This window comes from Diabrotica undecimpunctata, chromosome 5, assembly GCF_040954645.1.
Source record: "Diabrotica undecimpunctata isolate CICGRU chromosome 5, icDiaUnde3, whole genome shotgun sequence".
NCBI classification, from domain to species: Eukaryota; Metazoa; Arthropoda; class Insecta; order Coleoptera; family Chrysomelidae; genus Diabrotica; species Diabrotica undecimpunctata.
In genome coordinates this window covers 3291166-3313778 of record NC_092807.1, presented here as the reverse complement: position 1 = coordinate 3313778, position 22613 = coordinate 3291166, and the positions used below count along the sequence as shown (strand labels likewise).

General features: G+C 37.1%; 1 protein-coding gene across 4 annotated transcripts in view; it reads right to left on the bottom strand.

The window, feature by feature from the left end:
- The window catches only part of stan (Protocadherin-like wing polarity protein stan), a 97677-nt gene that overhangs the window by 15565 nt on the left and 59499 nt on the right, over nt 1-22613 (bottom strand). For all 4 annotated transcript variants that reach the window (XM_072531350.1, XM_072531349.1, XM_072531352.1 and 1 more), the window contains exons 6-20: nt 22293-22536; nt 22044-22182; nt 21607-21987; nt 17815-21465; nt 17557-17756; nt 14875-15271; nt 8676-9405; nt 8473-8617; nt 7211-7429; nt 4229-4449; nt 1256-1402; nt 1006-1194; nt 850-949; nt 668-777; nt 54-349 (exon numbers count right to left, since the gene is read on the bottom strand). In XM_072531350.1, coding sequence (XP_072387451.1) covers nt 54-349; nt 668-777; nt 850-949; nt 1006-1194; nt 1256-1402; nt 4229-4449; nt 7211-7429; nt 8473-8617; nt 8676-9405; nt 14875-15271; nt 17557-17756; nt 17815-21465; nt 21607-21987; nt 22044-22182; nt 22293-22536 — 7169 coding nt within the window. The remainder of the gene's footprint in view (nt 1-53; nt 350-667; nt 778-849; nt 950-1005; nt 1195-1255; nt 1403-4228; nt 4450-7210; nt 7430-8472; nt 8618-8675; nt 9406-14874; nt 15272-17556; nt 17757-17814; nt 21466-21606; nt 21988-22043; nt 22183-22292; nt 22537-22613) is intronic.

Below are 22613 nucleotides of genomic sequence, written 5' to 3'. Positions count from 1 at the left end.
ATAATGTTGTTACTATATGCACAACTCTTAAAAAGTTTACAATTTGCTCTTACCAATATTAGTTCTTGTTCGATGCCGTCTAGTGCTCGACTCGTCATCATCGCTGGAATGACTCGATGCTAAATCCAAGCTCCTACCCTCCGATGCGTCGGTGTCCGAATCGCTATCTCTCTCGCCCCTATCTGCTCTATCGGTCCTTCTCTCTCGTCGTTCCTCCGGCTCTTCCGGCACTTCCCTATGTCTGTGCAGGCCGGTTTCGTGCTCGAACCCGCGCAGATACGACGGCACGTCACTTGTCGAGTTGTAGTTTGACGTCGACGTTGACGTATGACGCAGGTGGCTGTCACTCCTAAAAACACCTCAAATATTGTTATACCAGTCAAATTTTATAATGAAAATAACCTGTCAGGTTATTTATGACGCAATTTCTCATTCAAAACACAATTTAATTGCTTTATCACATACAAATGACCACACACACTTTTGAAAGAAGTATTCCTACACAGTCAGCTTTGACATATTCCGATAATACGCTACATTATATCCTATTTAAAATTCAATCATTGATAAAATAGAAAATTGTAATTTTGAATTTCTCGGACCTATCAATTAATTTTTGTTCACCAAAAGTTGAGATTTTAAAAAATCGCACAAAAAGTGATATTACCTGTAAGGGCTAGAGCTAGTTTTGGTGGTTGAACGTGAAGTAGTACTAGAAGTGGATATACCAATGTTTCTTCTGCTCGTGTCTCCTGAATGGTACGCTAAAGCAGAACGCTGAAAACAAAACAGTTATTAAGTGTTGTAACCAGTTGTAAACAGTTGTAACTTCTTTGTAGCAGTGCTTACCGATTGAGCATTGATGTTCTGGCTACTGGTACTCGGTACTCCCATGACTGAAGTGGTATCTAGCAGTGGTACTTTCTTCCCCATGCATCTCATGATAGATCTGAAAGTGTACGTCATAAAATTCGTGGACGATTTCTACGTGTTTAAATGTATTACCTTATTAGGTTTTGTCTTACTCTGTTGTTGGCGAAGCAGTATCCTGCAAGGGAAAATCCCGCATGGACCAGTACTGCTACTGATAAAAATGGAGTTAGAAGAGGATGTCTCTCTGATGCATCTAATAGAGCCAACACCCACGTTGCTCCTAACAATGGTAGAGCTATCACAGATACCCAAAGCAATGTCCTAAAAGAGCCAAAACCGCCGTTTAAAACGATTCATTTGATAGAAAAATTACAATAGTTACCTGAGATTGCCAAAACCCAAGACATGATCTTGTAAGGTAAATGCAGCCCTCACAGAAAAGGCTAATACGAAAATATTGATCAGCACCAAAAGACATATTGGACCCACTAGACTCCAGACCACGCTTTCATACAAAGACACCCAACAGCTATAAAAAAAATTAGTCGTTTATAGTTACTTGTTATGCATAAACATATGTCTATAAATAATATCAATGATTTTTGCTGTGTATTTTTATGAAATCTTGTCATTTATCATATATTCCTAGTTCATGAAAAGTTTAAAACAGTTTGACATTGGAAAAATCTTCAAACCCGCGATGGCCAACCCGCGGCACGCGTGCCACTCTGTGGCACGATTGAGTCCTATCAGTGGCACGCGTAGCGTTTTGGATTAAAACACTTTCAAAAAAATTAAAACTTGAAAAACAAAAAATAATAAGAAGAAACTTGGTAGGTTTACGGAAGTTACGATAAATGCGGCATCATTGCATCCTCTGGCGAGCGATATTGCTGCGATTGGTGCACGTGATCCTAGATGTCGTAATGTGCAATAGGACTGCGTTACCCTTGCTTAGTTTATTTTAAACTGCCCCGTTGTATGTGCACATTTTGTCATCGCGCATTGTTTCTTTAAAATTTTAAAAGTATTTGTTCGATATGTCCACGAGTAAGCCTTCGACTTCAAAACGAAAATACGAAGATGATATTGCAATTCGCGATTTTCAACCTGCTTGGGAAGAACAATTTTTATTTACTAATCGTAATACTTCAAAGCCTGTTTGTTTGATATGTGGATTGTCTGTAGCAGTTCCGAAAAAATTTAACCTGGAACGACATTATAAACAACTGCATAAGGACTTCAGCAACAAATATCCTATTGGTTCACATTTGCGAGCCGACTTTATTGAAAAAAAAAAAAAAAAAGAAAACCTTAGCCAGCCAACAGTCATTGTTTCAGAAGAGAAGTGATGAAATGGAAACTATGGTTAAAACATCATATGAACTTTCTCTGCTGTTAGCCCGGAAGAAAAAAGCCTACTCTGATGGAGAGGAGATAATTAAAAATAGTCTGGCAATATTTGCTAAAAATGTGGGAGATGTAAAGATAAAAAATATGGTCGATAATATTGCATTATCCCGAAATACAGTCATGCGCCGTATAGATGATATGGGCCAGGATGTTGTTTCCCAAATTATAAGTGGATTAAAATCCTGCAAATTCTTTTCTTTAGCGTTGGATGAAAGTTGTGACAACACAGAAAATGCGCAGTTAAGCATTTTTGTCCGTTATACCAATGATAATTTTGAAAATGCCGAAGAGCTTCTGGATTTGCGCCAACTAGTCACAACAACAGGAGAGGACATTTTTCAACAGCTTAAAAACGTAATCGAAGTCAACAAAGTTGAATGGTCAAAATTAGATAGTGTTTGTACAGATGGAGCTCCTTGCATGGTTGGTAGACTAAAGGGGTTTGTTACATTACTGGAAAACTATTTGGGAAGAAAAGTTTTTAAGTACCATTGTATTATTCACCAGGAAGCTCTTTGTGCCAAGGACCTAAACATGTCATCTGTTGTTGACCCTGTAACACGCTGCATTAACAAAATACGAGCTCGGGCATTGAATCGACGACAATTTCGAGAACTGTTCGCGGAAGAAACGGAGCAAGATGGAGAGTTACTTCTCCATTGCAGTGTGCGCTGGCTCTCCAAAGGAAATGCACTCGAAAGGTTTTGGAACTTGAAGGAGTGCGTCTTAAAATATTTGCAAGAAAACAATGAACTACCCAGTGAGTGCTCGTTACTTAATGATAAAGATTGGCTTTGGGATTTAGCTTTTCTCACTGATATTATGAGACATTTAAATTTATTAAATTTAAGATTACAGGGAAAAAATTGTATTTTTCCTACTCTAGTTAGTCATATATCTTCTTTTGTGAATAAACTTATGCTTTTTTGTAACGATTTTGGAGAACAGAGATTGACACATTTCACATTAATGCAGGAATTAGCCAACAAGGTCAGTAGAACTCCAAATTATGACAAATTTAAAAACCTTATATCTATTTTGCTAGGTTCATTCAATACCCGGTTTGAAGATTTTCAAAAAGACAAAATGAATGTTGACCTTTTCATAAATCCTTTTTCTATTTCTCTGCAAGAGAAATCAATTGTTACTCAGCTGAAATACAGATCGAAATTATTGATTTACAGAACCACACTATACTAAAAACCAAATATAGGGAAATTATTTCAACTGTTACTGATCCCAATTATATTGAATTTTTGAAATTTGTACCAGCAAACAATTTTCCTAATTTACACGAGTTAGCTCTAAGATATTGTTGTAGATTTGGTTCAACGTACGTTTGTGAGCAAATGTTCTCTATTATGAACATAATAAAATCAAAATATCGGTCACGATTAACTGATATGCATTTAAAAATTCTAATTCTGTTGGCTAGTTCCGAAATTAATCCCAATATAGATGAATTAATTAAAAAAATACAAGTTCAAATACCACATTAAATAAGTAACTGTTTAGTAATTTGAATTTTAGATAATAAGAAAATATTTAAGTTTTTTTGTTTAACGTTTTTATTTTATTTTTATTAACAATAAAGTAAGTTTGTTGTTATGTTTTACTTATTACGTTATTTTTTAAACCTCCACTATCTTGACTAAACGGAAAAATGTGGAATTTACATAAGAAATACATATTGTACCGTATATTATTAATGTTAGTATGTCGAAAAATTTTAGTGGCACGCCAAATTATTTTCTCATATTGGCACTCGACTTAAAAAGGTTGGCCACCCCTGCCATAGACACTACAAATTGTGACGTTTTCCTAAGTGACAAGATCCTAATTAAAAGTCTTAAAGAAGAGTAACAAACAAATGACAAAAATAATATGTCTGACCGATGAAACTACATAAAATAAACCTAAACTGGAAGAAATATCTACTTACAAATAATAATTTCCGTACTGGTGAGCTCGTACGCCAACAGCAAGACTGACGACTACCGCAGGAGCGACGTAGCCCATGCTGTAGTAAAATCGCATGGGTCCGTGATTAATGTCGCGCATTTCCGTCAGCATTCGGTATAGGTGAATCGCGTCTACGAGCATCCACGAGAAAGAGGCCAGCCAGAGGTAGTGCAGACCAATAGCCACCAGTTTACAGGAAAACTAAAAAATATGAGGTAGATATAATACATACTAAGAACACAACAAAATTAATTATACAGAAAAAAACAACTGCGTATTCTAGTGATTATAAAAAAATATTCTTACTATCAGGAATTACTTTGAATGTTATAAAAGTCATGCTTACCAAAACATTAAGCATTATCTAAAAGATTACGCTTAGCAGTAGCATTTTTAATGAACTTTTACATTCATTTTAATGAATATTAATGATTTTTACAGCCATAAAATTTCATGCTTACTGTAACTTAGAATGTCATGCTTACTGATCACTAAACCCGATCTAGATTATTCCTATCAGCAACAATTGTAACAGTTTTTATACAAGTACAAAAAGCAATGCTTAATAGAAGGTCTATTGAGGACGTTATGCAAGAATCATTTATTTTTATAGAGATAAAACTAAAAATTGTGGATACTATCAGGAATTCTTTGGAATGAAATATTTCTCTATAAGTAAAGTCATGCTTACTAAACATTAAGCATTATTTACAGTGTTATTATTACTAGCGGTAATTTTTGAAGCCTTAGAAAGTCATGCTTTCCAAGGACTAGTACCATCAACAGTTGCTGAAATTGTTTTTATACAAGTTTAAAAACTAATGCTTAATAGAAGGTCTTTTGAGGATATTCCTTAAGACCTTTTGAATCATTTATTTTTATAGCAAAAACCAAAAAAGTGTGCTTATTATGAGGAATTTTTTAAAATGGTATATTTCTTTATAACTACGGGTCATGCTTGCTATACATTAAGCATGCTCTTCTAAAGTGTTATTATTTTAACGGATAATTTTTGAAGCCTTAGAAAGTCATGCTTTCCCAGGGCTAGATAAGATTATGCTTACCATCAACAGTTGCTGAAACTGTTTTTATATAAGTTCAAAAAGCATTGCCCAATATAAGGTCTTTTGTGAGGATATTGCTCAAGATCTTTTGAATCATTTATTTTTACAGCGAAAAACAAAAAAATTGTGCTTATTATCAGAAAGTTTTTTGAATGGTATATTTCTTTATAAGTATGGGTTATGCTTACTAAACTTTAAGCATGATCTAAAGGATTATTATTACAAGAGATACTTTTTTAAAGCCTTAGAAAGCCATGCTTTTCAAGGACTAGTCAAGATTATGCTTACCATTAACAGTTGTTTGAACTCTTTTTATACAAGTTCAAAAAGCAATGCTTAATAGAAGGTCTTTTGAGGATTTTACTCAAGATCTTTTGAATGATTTATTTTTATATTGGATAAACAAAAAAGTGTGCTTACTTCCAGGAATTCTTTTGAACGGTATATTTCTCTATAATTCGGTCATGCTTACTTTTTGAAGCCTTAGAAACTCATACTTAAGAAGAATTAAGCCGGATCGAAAAGTTTATGCTTACCAGCAACATCTGTTAAAACAGTTTTTATACAAGTTCAAAAAGCAATGCTTAATAGGTATGTTGATCTCTCCAGATCTTTTGAATCAATTAGTTTTATAACGTTTAAACGAAAAATTGTGCTTATTATCAGGAATTTCTTATGAATTATGTACTGTTCTGGAATTTAACAGTAATTTTATGCTTACACTCAAGAATTAAAAATATTACTCTTCAGTTTACAAGAAAAGCTATGATTACTGAAAGAAATAATGTTTTATGGCTTTAAAAGTCATGCTTAGTAACGAGAATCCTTTTGAATTATGTGTTGTGTTAGAATTTAAGAAGAAATTATTGCTTACTATTACGACTTAAGTTATATTACTATATATTAGTTACATTATTAAAGCGGCTTCCCACGATCGGCGATTCTACATATCATCGCGCACAGCCGATAAGTACGGACGGCAACGCACCGCAGACAGAGCTCTTTCTACGGTCCGTGACAGTCTCTGTGTAGGTCCGTGACAGTACTGTTTGATGTTTGATTTAACTTTATTTTAAAAAATTTAACTCTTTTTTTAACTCTTTAATCGAAATAGCACTCTTCTTTAATTGATTTTTTATTCGGATCCATGCATCGTGTATATCGTTCCGATTCTTATGCTCTGGCGCCGTAGAATTCCATAAGCTTGGTTCATTTTGATACTAATTTAAAAAATCAAAAATAATTTCGTTTGTCCATTCCATTTTTTAGCAAAAAAACTACAAAACGACTTTGACAATAATACAGACAACTACTTGTGTCAGCGAATGAACAACTTCTGACTTGCACCTGTCTGTTCAAACACGGACGCGCTCGGAGCGTGTCGCACGGGCATGTACCGCACCTTTGATGTTACCGACTCTCGATGAATAGGACGCACCAGCATAGACGTGTCTGTGCTACCACGGACGAGACATTTCCCACGGTGCGTCGGTGCGAGCTGGTCCGCAATATCGCCGATCGTGGGAAGCCGCTTTTAAATAGTTAAAAAGATTTTACAACCAATAAAACTTAGACGCTTCTAAAAGTTTACTTTTATATTTACGAACTTTTTGCATTCATTTATTATTTGATTCTAGTTTTATTAGAACAATTATGGCATCAATAATTTATTACCTCACATTATCAGAAAGCATACTTAAGAGTAGCAAATAATTTATTAGTTTTAGACCATGGTTGTTATTGAAAATTCCTTTAAACCATTCCCACTCTACAGCATTAAATCTGTGCCTACTAGTACAAATATCTTTGAATGATTTCTTAATTCTATGCTATATACTTATTGAATATCTTCAAAACTTACATTACCTTAAACAGTACTAAAAAACTTGTAAGCTTACCTCATTTCCTATCATTGGTTTTCTCGCCTTCAGAGCAACGAAATACAGTAGTTCGCCAAGAAAGACGCACAACACCAAATTCTTTCTGATGGTGTTCGAATTAGTCTGCAATCCCCGAATCAGGGCCAGAATAAGGTATGTTCCCAGCAAAAGCGGCAGCGAAATGGAGAAACAACTGTAGCTGGATATGTCTTCTAGGAGGGACGGTTCGGGAATGTACTAAAAAAATAGAAAATTAAGACCGTAAACAAAGAAATCAGATTTAATTTCATATCCTCGCTATCCCCTCTTACTTTATTTGTATCTTTCCTCACTTTCTGTCACTGTATCTCTACACAATTTCTCTTTCCTTTTCTCAATCTTTTCCCACTTTTTCTCTATATTGTTTCCATTTCTCCATATATTTTCTTCCTTCCCTGCCTTTACCCGTACTCTTCTATCTAGCTTCTCTTTTTTACTTCACAATAATACTATTAGTACTACCTTTGTACCTGTTTTGTATCTATACCTTCTCTCTCATTTTCTATCTGATTACTCTCCATAGCTTCCTTTTTTTTTTAATTTTTGTTTTGTAACTCTATATTTTGTAATTTTCATTTCTTTTTAATTTTAACTCTTCATTACGCCGCTTTTTTATAACTCTTCTTGGTAATTATCCCTCTCCTTTCTTTGTAACTCTCTCTACTGTATAATACTTCCTTTGTGACTCTATTTTCTTTGTAAGTCTCCCTTTTTCGTAACTTTCAGATGTGTAAATCTGACTTCTTTTTAACTCTTCTTACTTCGTAACTTTCCTGGATTTGTAACTCTCCCGTCCTTGTAATTCTTTTTTTTATAATTATCTCTTCTTTGTAAGTATGTATATCTAGTGTATAACTTCCCTTGGTTGTAAGGCTCCCTTATTTGAAACTTTCTCTGCTGTGCAACTCGTGACTATTTTCTTTTTAAAATTCACGCTTATTTGTAACATTTCCATTTTTGTAATTCCTCCTGTTTGTAACATCCATTTCTTCCTAATTCTTCTTTTATAAAACTCTCTCTTTTTTGTAACTCACACTTCTTTGTAACTTCCACCACTAAATATATATACGAGGTCTGGCTATTAAATAACGAAACTGCGTACGCAGAAGGCATCCTAGAGGGGAAGAGAGTTATTAATCATCCTGTAGAATTCCACATATTTTCCAAGTATGGAGAATATCATTGCCTAATATGGTTCTTTAATCACATCCAAATAAAATAGAAAATCTAGAAATACTTACCTCTAAGTCCACAACATCTACGAGTACTGCAAACGTACTCAAATGATTGCAGCTGCAATTTACTAAAATTGGTCCATCGTCAACCGTTTCGAACCACTCATCGGAGATTTCAGTTCGGCACCCAACTCTGGACCACTCTCCAAATCTGTTAAAGTAAAAATTAGGGTAAAATATAAAAAATTAACGGTTAAATATGTTCTTACCCTCTAACTCTTGACCAGTGAACGCACTGAGGGTTTGATCTTGCGTTCAGCACTGTATTATTAGGATCCATCCACATCTGAAGCCTTATCGGACTACTGAGAGGTACTCCAGCTAAGCTTTTGTACACCAATTTCCTGTTTTCTCTCTTGACCCTCAGGAACTGAGGGTCGTTCTCCAAGTTGCTTTTCTTAAAACTCGACTTCGTCCAATAGTCGCTGGTATCGTAGCCGACATCCTGGAAAGTTATCTTCGGCTCTGGCGGTAGTTGTACCGGAACGTATTCAGGTACTAACACAGCCACCGACAATAATGGTGAGCCGATGGTTATATCGACCCCCCATCTTCGTACCACAGAATCGTCGTACTCTTTAGGCAATAAGGCACCATCTTGGCGATATTCAGCATAGCTCACGACGCTACCGTCCTCTGGCAGAGTATGCTTCGTTATGATCTCTCCGAACTCCACTGGCTTTATTCCCAAGAGATTTAAAGATATCAGTATCCTGCTGTGTTGGTCGAATTTTGATTTGTCCAACAGGTAGTTGTTGTATTTCGGGAAAGACACAAACGGTTCTGGGTGCAAATTACGGCTTTCCTCCAGGAATAAAGACGTGTCTGGAAGGACGACGTTCTCCGACGTGAAGTTTGGATTGATCGATGGAATAGGAGGGAGTGACTCAGATTCGAAGCCGTATAAAGATTCTGGCGTTACAACGTCCAAACCAATAACTACAAATAAAATAATAAGATAATTTTATATAGTGAGTACGAGACCCTTCCCATATCAGTTGGTCCACCTATGGAATTTGCAGTTTAAGTCGATTACCATAAACAAATTATTATACTCTGCATGTTTTTATAAGTTCCCATATTAATTAATATGGCATTTTTATTAATATTTATTAGAAACATTACCCTTATGGTTTATTTATTTTCAACAATAAAAAAAATTCACTAAACCCTGGCTATGCATTCACTTATGTCACCATACGTTGATTTTTTCATAATTACGTTAAATCCAGAGGTAGCTATGGAAAAATGATATAAAGATTTTTTAATTCTGGAAAATCCAATTCTAACGTTGGGCCAACTAATATGGGAAGAGGCTCGTAGGCTTCGGATTATATGCAATCAAGATTTTATAAGATTATATGCATGTGTTTTCATATAATGTTGGTAATTAAAAAAATTTTGAATGTCGATTCTTACGAAATAGCGCAATTCGTATTCTAGATCATTTTTCTGATTGGTCTAATTCGATAGAACGATAAACAAATATTGTGTAATTTCAACAAGGAAGCTGGCTTCATGCAAGACACCGTGTTAAATTCATCTCTAACCATCCCCACACCTCTTCCGACTTTGAGCAACGCGGCCTCGTTTATTTTGTGTGCCTCAAGCACTGTCCATTATTTGATGTGTTACAGTGTTTGTGAAAAGATGTCACTTTTGCCAACAACCAATGCTGTCGCCATTTTCAAAGGGTGCTCCACGATAAGTCAGATGTGTACAGATAACAGCCAGATGAATGAGCTGCCATTTCGCATAGCGATACGTCTCCACTTCACTTGAATATTCTAGAACAAGGTATCATCATCAGTGGTGCTACAGCTCTAGTTGAGCCTTGACCTTCCCCAGTCTATTTCGCCAGTCGTTTCTGTTCATCGCCAACCGTTGCCAATTTGCCGCGCCGATTTTCCTTGCGTCCTCGTCCACACCGTCCCTCCATCTCAGTCGTGGTCTGCCTCTACTCCTATTTCCCACTGGGACCGATCATAGAGTTCGTCTGGGTGGGTAATTTTCATTTGCTCTTGACACATGTCCAGCCCATCTAAGCCTACCTATTTTTATGAAGGATATTACATCTCTACCATTTACTATTTTTTTATACTTCTCGTACAATTCGAAATTATATCGCCTTCTCCAAATACCATTCTCACAGAATGCGCCCATTATTCTTCTTAGTATCTTCCTTTCGAAGACGAGCAGAAGATTTGCGTCTGTTTTGGAGATGGTCCATGTCTCTGACCATATGTCAGCACTGGTAGGATGAGTATTATTAGTTTGGTTTTCTGGCTTAAATTTCTGTTTTTTAGCTGCTTGCTTAGTCCAAAATAACATTTGTTTGCTAGCAGTACCCTCCGTTTTACTTCTTCAGATGTGTCATTATCGTTTGTTATGAGAGAACCCAAATATGTAAACTTATTTACTACCTCAAAAATTATATTGGTCTATACTGAAGTTTTCTTCGGCGTTTCTAGCTCTATCTCTGTTATTTGGAATAGATGCTAACATTTTGGTTTTTTCCTCGTTTATTCGTGGTTCGTGTAGTACGTGCGATCAAATCCAGATCGTCAGCGTAAGCCATAATCTGCGTTGATTTATTAAAGATTGTTCCCCTATTGTGTAACTCGGCATCTCTTATAGTCTTTTCTAACGCTATATTAAAGAGAAGGCACGCCAGCGCGTCTCCCTGCCGTAACCCTGCATATGTTTCAAACGCTTGTGACATATCGCCTTGTATTTGCACTCTGCTGATCACTTTACTCATAGTTGTTTTTACGAGCCTTATTAATTTATGGGGAATGTTAAGTTCATTCATGGCTTCGTATAATTGACCTCTTAGGACGCTATCATACGCTGACTTAAAGTCCACAAAGAGATGGAACGTGTCAATATTAAATTCATTGGTTTTTTCTAAGATTTGACGTAGCACAAAAATCTGGTCAATTGTTGACCTACCTGGCCTAAAACCGCTTTGATACTCACCAAGGATTTCTTCCACGTACGTACTTAAACGGCTGTACAGGGTGTTGGAGAATATTTTGTACATTGTATTCAGAAGAGTTATACCCCTATAATTTTTACATTCCAACAAATCTCCCTTTTTGTGCAGTGGACATATGATTCCAGTGCACCATTCCTCTGGCATTTGTTCTTCTTCCCAGACTTTGACTATTATGTTGTGAATTTGGTGCATAATGCTGTTACCTCCATGTTTGATGAGCTCTGCGGGGATACAATCCACTCCTGGGGACTTGCTATTTTTGAGTCGTGTGATTGCGTCTTTCACTTCAAATATTGAAGGAGGTTCTACGTGAGTGTTATTTCTTGGTTTTTGGGGTGACGCATCATTTTCCACTTCGGTACCAAGTAGTTCTTTGAAGTGCTCAACCCATCTGCTTTGTACTGCGTCAGCGGTATTGACTATATGTCCATTTTTGTCCCTACACATCGTCAGCCGTGGTTTAAATTCTTTTCTTGTCTTATTTAGGATATTATAGAACTTTCTAGTTTCATTTTGCCCCTTTAATGATTGAAGCTCTTGCATAATCTGGTTTTCGAAGGTCCGCTTTTTCCTTCGATGTATGCGTTTTTCCTCCTTCCTAAGATCTTTGTACATTTGCTCCTTATCCCGTGTTCTTCTTTGTTGCATAAGTTTATATCCATAATTTTTTCTTTTAGTGATATCTTCACATTCATCGTCGAACCAACTGTTGCGTGGAGTGGATTCTTTTGGTCCTAGGACGTTGTTTGCCGCTTCCTTAATTGTTCTTCTACATATATCCCATTGCTCGCTAGCTGTTAAATTCTCATCTGTTGGTATAGAACAAGGTATAGTCCACTGTAAATCAGAATTGGAGGAATTCTTTGACTTTGTATCTTAATTGTCTTGAATCTTATTACTCAAGTATAAGAAGGCCAATAGTAGTCATTTAAAGTTAGGATTATAGAATGTTTTCTCTACGAGAACCGGGACTAGATTGTTTGAAAAGCAATCTTTCTTATCTTTACTAATTTTTCAGTAGTAAATTTATGACAATCAGACATGTTATGACAATCAGTATGACACCATAAAAGCGAGTTCTCTTTGAATCGAGAATAACACATGACCTAGTTTCTGTATGGATCTTTTTTCAAACCCATTGCATTAATGGAATTTAAAGAAATGTTTAACTAAATCGTTTTCTTTAAAGTAGTATACATATTGTATACATTAAAAACATTTCCCTAATAAAAAACGGCATCTAGAATCAACCTAAAATTAAAGACAATCAAAAAGCCTTCTATTACAAAGAAATACGATAGACAAAAACTAAAAGAAGAAGAATTTAAACATCACCTTGAACAGACAATGAACGAAAAAATTCGAGACAACATCACACAAGTATACAATGTACCAACAGTCGAAGAAAGATGGGATAACATAAAGAATGGTATCATCGATACAGCAACGTAAAGTGGAACTGTCACCCATTATAAAAAGCAAGCATGGATGACAGATGAAATAATCGAAATGATGGACGAAAGAAGACAGCTTAAAAATAGAAATAACTCAGAGTATAAACGAAAGCATAATCTGATTCGAAGAAAAATCAGGGAAGCCAAAGAGTTATGGATGCAAGCAAAATGTGAGGAACTAGAAGAATTGCAACGAAAACATGACGAATTTAACACACATAAGAAAATAAAAGAAGTTACAGTACACAAAAGAAACGCACCCATAACATTAACGAATAATGAAGGTCATGCACTATCCCTAGAAGACGAAGTAATGAAGGAATGGGAAAACTACATTAAAGCATTATTTAAGGATGATCGAGGATCACTACCTAATTTAAGTGCAAATACAGGACCATCAATCTTAAAAGGTGAAGTGGAAAAAGCCATACACCAAGCCAAAAACAACAAAGCCAGTGGACCAGATCAAATATACAGCGAATGGCTAAAATTACTCTCAAATGACAATATAAAAGAACTCACTGTACTTTTCAATCAAATATATGATACCAGTGAAATTCCATCGGACTGGTTAAAATCGATCTTTATTCCTCTACCTAAGAAACCAAACGTTAAGAAATGTAGCGACTGTAGACTCAATAGTTTAATGAGCCATGCCGTTAAAGTACTGTTGCAAATTCTTCTAAATCGAATTAACAACAAGTGCGAAGAAATAATTAGTCAAGAGCAGTTCGGGTTCCGGAGATGCCTTGGAACTAGAGAAGCACTATTTTCTATGCAAATACTCCTTCAACGATGTTGGGAGGTAAGAAAACCCGTATATATGTGCTTCATTGATTTTGAAAAGGCATTTGATCGCGTTCAGCATACCAGACTAATTACCGCCTTGCAGAGCATCCAACTAGATGAGAAAGACATCAAACTTATTGCCAAACTTTACTGGAACCAAACAGCCATTATTAATACCAACAATAGGGAATCAAAGCCAATCAGTATTGAACGAGGCGTAAGACAAGGCTGTATACTATCTCCCACCCTCTTTAACGTGTATTCTGAGAATCTATTTAGGGAAGCTTTAAAAGATCAAAAAGGAATTATCATAGGAGGAGAAATAATTAACAATATACGGTACGCCGACGATACTGTGATTCTAGCTGAAAACATCGACGATCTGCAGGAGCTAATCAATAGAGTTGACATGGAATGCACAAATTGGGGACTGTCGATAAATATTGATAAAACTAAATACATGGTGACCAGTAAAGTGTATATCGGCGCAACCCAACTGATATTAAACCAACAACCGCTGTAGAGAGTTCAGAGATTCAAATACCTTGGATGTTGGATTACCCAAAATCTAGATCCATCCTTCGAAATTCGATGTAGAATTGAACAGACAAGAAACTCATTTCAAAAATTCAAGCCTCTATTATCCAATAACTCATTAAATTTGGAAATCCGTGAAAAGTTTACAAGATGTTACGTGTGGTCTGTACTTTTGTATGGATGCGAAACTTGGACTTTAAACGCCGATATCATGAATAAAATCGAGGCGTTTGAGATGTGGTTGTATCGAAGGATATTAAAAATTCCATGGACTAGCAGAACCAGAAACGAAGAAGTTCTTCGAAGAATGGGACATCAACGAACTCTATTAAATATTATTAAGAGGCGTAAACTAGAATATCTTGGACATATAATCAGAGGACCAAGATATGAGTTCCTTCGGCTAATTCTCAACGGTAAAATCGAAGGAAAGAAATGGATAGGACGGAAGAAACTCTCTTGGTTGAGGAATTTGCGGCAGTGGACAGGTTTGACAGCGGACCAATTGCTACACGTAGCGCAAGACCGAGATCAGTATAAAAATATTATAAGCATGGTAGTCGCCGACGTTCCGTAGGGATATGGCACTCTAAGAAGAAGAATAGAAAACGAAATATCTTATAAACTTACCCATATTTGGAGACACAATCTCAAACGGACTGGTGTATGTATCGTGCTGACTGACACTGAGCGTGTTTATATATTTTTCCACAAACTCTATAATGTTCTCAATGCCTTCGCCGGTTAAATCTTTAATCCTGGTCCAGTGATCGGTGTTCTGCTTGGATAGAACTACGCTTATAGAGTGAACGATATTCCTGATGTAGTCCTTGTCTTGGCTGTGGGTCAGATTGAGCCCGTTCATTTTGACCTCGTAGTTGAGCAGCTCTCTCATGAGTTCGTAGGTGATGAGGACGTCAGCTCCATAGAGGCTCTTGGTTAGATTCGTAGCTTTTTGCAAATCGGAGGCAAGTTTTATAGATACGAAAGTATTGAGCTGGAGATCGCCCCTCTCCATATTGGATAACTGAAAAAATGTACGACTAAATACATGGTAACATGAATAGTGTTTTATAGCTATCGGAATTCAAGAAAGTTTCAATTAGGAACTAAGTAATTGGCAATAAAACTGTTTTTTTTTACTGGACTATGTTCAAATATTCTATTTACAAATTTTACTATGTACAAATTAGTAATTATAACGATCACAAATAGGAGAACACTTAGCTCAGCACGTCGTATATGTTCTGGACATAAACGGAATAACACTTAGCTTAACAAGCTATAGGTGGAAAATAAGAACCCTTCATGCCATAAGTATGCCTGGCACCCACGAGTCTCTTCGTCTATCGTATATACCTTCTCTTCTTCTTCTTCCTCTTTATAAGCAATTCTGCTGATAAAGTCTATTTGCTTTTTGTACTTGATCTCTAACTTCTTTGTCCAGGTCTCCATAGCTAGACAGTGTAATTCTCAAGTATTTTATCTTCATCTTGGTTGTCAATATTGCGTCGTCTGCGTAACAAAGTATTTTTATTTCTTTATTTCCCATTCTCTATCCTCTTCTTTTTTTAACGTTTTGATGATTTCATCCATGATCGAATTGATATTCCGTTGGCTATTCATATAGGTTATGTAAGTTGTCCATCTATTCTGGCTTCCATTTTGTTGTTTTGGTAGATGTTTTCGATGGATTTTATAATATTTAGAGAAACTTCTCTATTATACAGAAGATTGATTACATCTTTGAGTCTTACTCTTACTTTGAGTAGGTCTTTCTTTAGGTCAATCAGACACTGAAATGCTGGTCTATTATACTCCGATTTATTAGTACTTGTGAAATTGTAGTAGTAAGTTTTACCGTAGCATTTAGGTTTGTACCTCTGTAGTTTTCTGGCTGTTTTTTTTATCTTATTTTTTTAATAGTAGAATGAGTTCGCTCGTATATATGCGAAGAGAAAATAGGTTAGAACAAAAGAGCCAATTTTCATATGTAAAATCCCATAAGAAAACACTAAGCTTCATTCTGCTCATTTTTGTTTCATTTCAAGGTCACGCTTGACAGCTTGTTTGACAAATCTGATGGCGAGTTCCATTTGATTCACTGACTACACGCTTCCTTAACATCGACGTAAATGTGACGTAAAACGTGACATTTGTAAGTCAACGTTAAGGCAGCGTCTAATAAGTCCGTCAAATGTAACTGACTAGTTATTCAAGCGTGACCTTGAAATGAGACAAAAATATGTAGAATGAACCTTAGCGTTTTCTTACGGGATTTAACATGGGAAAATAGTGCGGAAAGGCTTTAGCGGGATAAGATGGTATAATCTGCACTCGGTTGGATTTTATTTGGGATAAGGTATTTGAAAGTACATATTTTTAGTTCCCTTAGTGGCTTCAGGAGTCTCCTACAGCAAAATGTGTTTTTTCGAAAAAAAAAAAAAGTTTCTGAGCGATTTTTTGATTTAAAAAATCTAAAAAAATTATTGAACATACATTTTCATGTAGAAAAACACTCTTCAAATTTTTTTGGATCAAAATTGAGCTCAGCACAAATATTTTATTGTTTCAAAGAATTTTTAGGTTACGTTTATGCGTTTTTATTCATATCTCGAGTTCGACAGAAGCTATCAACATGCGGTTTGCGCCATTTTGTTACGAATTTAATCCAGTTCCATTATAATTTACAATAAATAGGTGTTTCCATTAAACATTTTAAAGAAAAACAAATTTTAATTTTTTCTATTCGAAAGTACCCTCTACCTATGACAATTCAAACTAAATGCACTTATTTTATAGTAGATATAAATTAATTCATCTACACTCTTTCTAATGACACTAATTTCGTTAAAATCGGTTGATCCAAACCAAAGTTATAGGTATTTATCCACAAATACTTTCCCACTCTCCTCCACCCTTTATTTGAAAACAAAAAAAAGTACTTGAACAACTTTGTGCGAAATTTAGGCCTCTTTCTAGTTTACTTATTTAACACTTGGTATATTTGGGCATATTTCACAAAAAACTGGTTTTTAAATTTTTCTTCACAGGTTACGCCCCCTGGCGGTTAACCCAGAAACTTAAAAGTTATTTCCAGCGATTTCTCTTAGGCACTTTTAGTAAAGAATTTTTTCTCCTAACATGAATAGTTTCTGATATCGAGAGATCGGCTTATTGGACCACCCGGTACATTTTGACTTATACGTTGCATTGCTAAGATAATAAATAATTATTAAATTTTTTAAAATGTTATAAAGATATTGAAGGTACGCTTCTTCGCGCATTAATATTGACATAGGAGGCACTTACCTGTTCTCTAAGTTCCACAAATCGCTCCGAAGTACAATTAAACATATCTGGTTCTTGCCAGCCTCCTAGATCGTTGTCGCAAGTCCTAGAAGCCTTTCCGTGTGAGCCCTTAGGACAAATTTCAATAGCGTCGCCTCCAAAAACCGTTCTTGGCCACCAAATACCATTAGAAGAGGATTTTGGACAACCGTCATATACAACTAAAACATTTAATATGTTTTTAATAAACATTCAGTAGATATAAGAGTTTGTTATTACCTTCACATCCTTTGGTGGTAACTTCTGCGTACGCATTTGGACAAGAATCACATTTGAGTCCGATAACCCCATTTCTGCATCTGCACTGGCCTGTTTCGTGGTCGCATTGAGTACTGTGGGAGCCGATATGGTAGCAATCGCATGGAATACATTGGGTGGAACCGGTAGGTTGGTAGTGATTCTCCCGGCAATGACATTTCCCGGTACTTTTGTCGCAATCTGGATTATATCCATCTTCTACATCACATTGGCAAGGTCCACATACTGGATAACCCCACCAACTAGCCGGACAAGGCTGCGATTGCTCTATCTCGCAATATTCTCCAGAGAAATTTGTGGAGTTACATTCACATCTATAGCCTTTGGGGTCTCTTTTGTCCTCCAAGCATATACCTCCGTTGTCGCAAGGGTCTTCGGAACATACAGGTACACAAAGTGGTCCGATGTGGCCTTGATCACACTCACAATGAGATCTTCCCCAGTTGACTACGCATTTGGACGAAGCGGGACATTCACTATGGCACTCGTTGGCAGAATAACATCCTTCTTCGACGTTTTCTTTAACAGTAGGTCTACTTAAAGATGTTTGGTGGTTGCCTATTCTCACATCTTGAATGCATCCTTCCAAATAGTTGTATCCAGCATTGAGGCTCATATATGTATTATCTGGACCTCCTATTAAGATTTTACCGACATATAAACCTTGTATCTTTTCAGGAAACGGTAAAACTTCCACGCTTTCTCCATAATCAATGGACATTTTAATCTCTGTGCCGATCCATGTTATTTCTAAGTGATGCCATTCTCCATCAGAGACGAATTTAGATGGTAAAGTGAGGGTTTCTCCATTATATGTGTATAACAGAAGACCTCGACTTACAGACACCACTGCTGAACTGTTTTGTCCGATTTGGATGGACATTAAAAAAGTGTCTTCTTGTAGAGTTCTGATAGATAAAGCGTTCAACCACGGTAGTTGGATTGGTCTTAGGAGAGGATTGAAAGACAAGGTGCCGTCTCCGTTGAAGTGCCACGGGGAACTGATGGTTTCACTGCAGTCTCTACTTCCGAAACCTTGAGGACATTCGCACTTGTACATAGACCAACCATCCACGCAGTTTCCGCCGTTTTTGCATGGTCTTGAGGAACAGAACGAACGCTTTTCTGGACAACCAGCGGTAGTACCGTTGTCAGTCATGAAGGTATTCAAATCTACAAACTTATAGTCGATTTCCAAGTCTGAAATGCATCCATCAAAGTGGAAATTTTTAATCTGAAAAGCACTGAACTGCGATGGTACTCCGCCTAACTGTAAAGGGCCTGTAAGGTCTAAGAATCTATGGCAGGTTTCAGTCAAAGATGCACACCGTGCTTCTAATGCGTGTTCGGCGTAGCCTGCGCAATTCCATTTACCACCCAAATCTTCTCCGTGCTTTAAAGATACAGCTATATCACAGTCGTCGAGCGCTATTGTAGCTGATTTATTAAAGTAGTTAACTATAACGGAATGCCATTGTCCATCCGATACTCCCCCTGGTATTCTAGCAGAAACATTGGTGACTTTACTTCCAAGAGAAAAAGAAAACTGGACAGCACCTCTGACAATTTCTAGGGCGATAAAGTCGTGCTGTTCATTGTACCTTCCGTTGTATAATAGCAAGCCATTTAGCTGTTGGGTAGCAAATCTTAGAGCTATATGTATTCGATGTCTTTGTTTCAAGCTCGGGAATGTCAAAAACGACGATTTGGTAAAACTGCGACTCTTCAATTGACAAAGAGGTGTATAATGTTCAGATTCGGCGACTATGTTACAATCCTCGCATATAAAATTTGACCTACCGGGCTTTGGACTGCAAGTTTTGTCTTTCAGACAAAGACTAGGCTTACATTTATCACCCTCTAGCTTTATTTCGCAGTTTTCCCCTGTGTAACCTGTTGAGCAAACACATGTGTACCCCCCTTCTCGTATTTTGCAGGTGCCGTTATTTCTGCAAGGTGAAGAATAGCACAAATTTACTTCTGTATCGCATAAGTAGTGTTCTTTGGAGCCTGTGAACCCTTTTGGACATTGACAAGTAAAGGTAGTTACGGGATATATTGGTCTGAAGAGTACAGTATCGCTGGAAATAAAACCTGAAGCATTTCCGAACTTCAACACCGTCAAACATTCTTCATAGTTGAGACACGGTTCACGTACGCACAAATTGTCATCGAACGGCAATATCTGGACCGTCGAGAGTTTCGCTAAAATTCCTCTGTTCAAATAAACCTTTTCTTGCAGGAATTGAGGGGTGTAGTACTCTTCTCTCGGCACATCAGGCCGACGAACAGAAAAACTAACGTTCAAGATTTTCGCTGCTACGTCAGTGTCGTCTTGAATGCTAAAGATGAAGATGTTTTCTTTAGGACAAGGTATAATTGCGGCTAGGCCGTCAGTGAAGTAGCCCAGAAGCGGAGATAAGAAAGCTTCTTTCGTCATTTGGTTCAATCTCACTGTTATAGAGTTGAGTAACATTTCTTCTGTTATCAGCCTGACTGTAAGTGTCATTATTTTTTTAATAACGTTAATTCCATCGGAAACAGACACTTCCATTGATGCTATTTTGGGCACGTTCGTGTTAAGTTGTGGGGAAAGTTGCAGCTGGCCTGTAGTTTCGTTCAACGCTACCAAATTCGCGTTATTTCCTGATAGTATTCTGTAGTGCAGTTTATCTGAGACATCGGCATCATAAGCTGGGATTTTACCTATGGATCCCGTCGGGAAAAAGTCTCTAAAATTGTTGAACATCACTTGAAAGTCTTTGAGAACTGGAGCGTTATCATTGACGTCTGTAACGACGATTTCCACATGTGCGTCACTTCTTAGCGGAGGACTAGCAGCTCGTACTATAAGGTCGTACTTCTTTTTAGGACTTTCGTAGTCTAGTTCTATCATTGTTAAAAGTTCTGCTTTTTCGGATCCTGGTCTAGTTACTAAAGAAAAACTCTGTGCATCTTCCCCGCCGATTATCGAGTACTGGACGATAGCATTCACCCCTTCATCCGGATCTTTTGCGTAAATCTCCCCAACTGTCGATCCAATAGGACTGTTTTCAGGAATATAAAGTACGATTTTATCTGAGTCAAAAGCTGGTGGTGAATCATTGACATCATCGATTCTTATGCTGACAGGTACAGAACTGCTCAAAGTAGGCGAACCTCGATCTATGGCATACGCTTCCAGCTCGTACACAGCCACGGATTCTCTATCTAAGCCTTTATTGGTTCTAATGACTCCGCTAGTAGGATCTATAACGAAGGATCCGTCCTCCTGGTCTTTTTCGCTCAAGGAATAGTGAATCTTTCCATTCAAGCCTACGTCAGCATCGGTAGCGGTCACTTGAACTACCGACGTCCCCACCAGAGCATCTTCTGGAACACTTCCCGAATACGCCACTTGTTTGAACACTGGATAGTTGTCGTTCACGTCTGACACAGTTATTTCGACGTCAGTAGTATCGGACAGAGGAGGAGAGCCTCCATCTCTAGCCGTCACTGTTAGAAGATACCCAGAAGTTGTTTCTCTGTCAAGAGGTTTAGTGGTCACAATGGCGCCTGTTTGTTTGTTGATTGTAAATGCGGAGTCTTTTCCCACGTCGTTTAGTTCGTCTCCTAAGAGAAAAAACCATTTTTACGTAAAATTGAGACGATATTTATTAGCAGAAAAAGTTTACGATGATATAATTAGGTTAAGTTAGGTTAGGTATTGTTATATGAAAGTAAGGTCAATAAATAAATGATGAATAAACTTACCTAAAGAATAGGAGATCTGCGCATTCAATCCGACGTCATTATCGGTAGCAGATACCACTAAAACAGTAGTGCCAACCGCCACGTCTTCGAAAACGCTCGCAGAATATGGAGCGTTCTCAAAAACTGGAGCATAATTGTTAGCGTCTGTGATATTGACGTATACGGTAGCAGTATCAGTTCGTCCTCCGGAATCTGTAGCGGTAACCGTCAAAATATACCTCTTCTCTTGTTTGTAATCCAAAGGTTGTGCGATTGTGATCAAACCGCGGCCATTTTGAGACGTAATAGCAAAGCGCCCTCTGGTGTTACCGTTGGTTATTTCGTAGTGCAATCGTGAGTCTTCGTCTGGATCCGTAGCTGTAACAGTAGCTACTGGGGTACCTAAAGAAGCGAGATATTATTTTATTGATTTCGAACAGGTAAATGACGTAGTTTACCTGGAGAATCGTCTTCTGCAACGACCGATTCGTAAATCTTTGGTTCGAATACAGGATCATTGTCGTTTACGTCTTGAACCGTGATTACTACACTGGCACTTGCGGATTGAGGAGGCACTCCTTGGTCGTTTGCTATTACCTAAAATGTTGAATTCATAACGACAATGACAATATAATGCGAGTATGACACGAAAACGGAAGAAGTACACTGTATCACGTCTTTTTGATATGGCAAAAAACTAGGCATACCTGAAACATATATTTAGGTTGATGTTCTCTATCCAGCTCTTTCGTTGTATATATCCAACCAGTGTGCGAGTCGACAGCTAAAGGTAGATCGTCGGTACTGCCACCAGTAGCGTCCCTGCTGGAGATCACATACTTGATTTCGGCGTTAGGCCCTTCGTCCGCGTCGTAGGCCTGGACTTTAACGATACTGTAGCCCACCGGTACATTTTCTAGGACACTCTCTTGGAATAATGATGTATAAAACCTTAAAAATAATAAATATCAAGAAAAAATGTCAATGTGCGGTACTTTTCCTCGGCCAAAAATTTTTTAACGGAACTT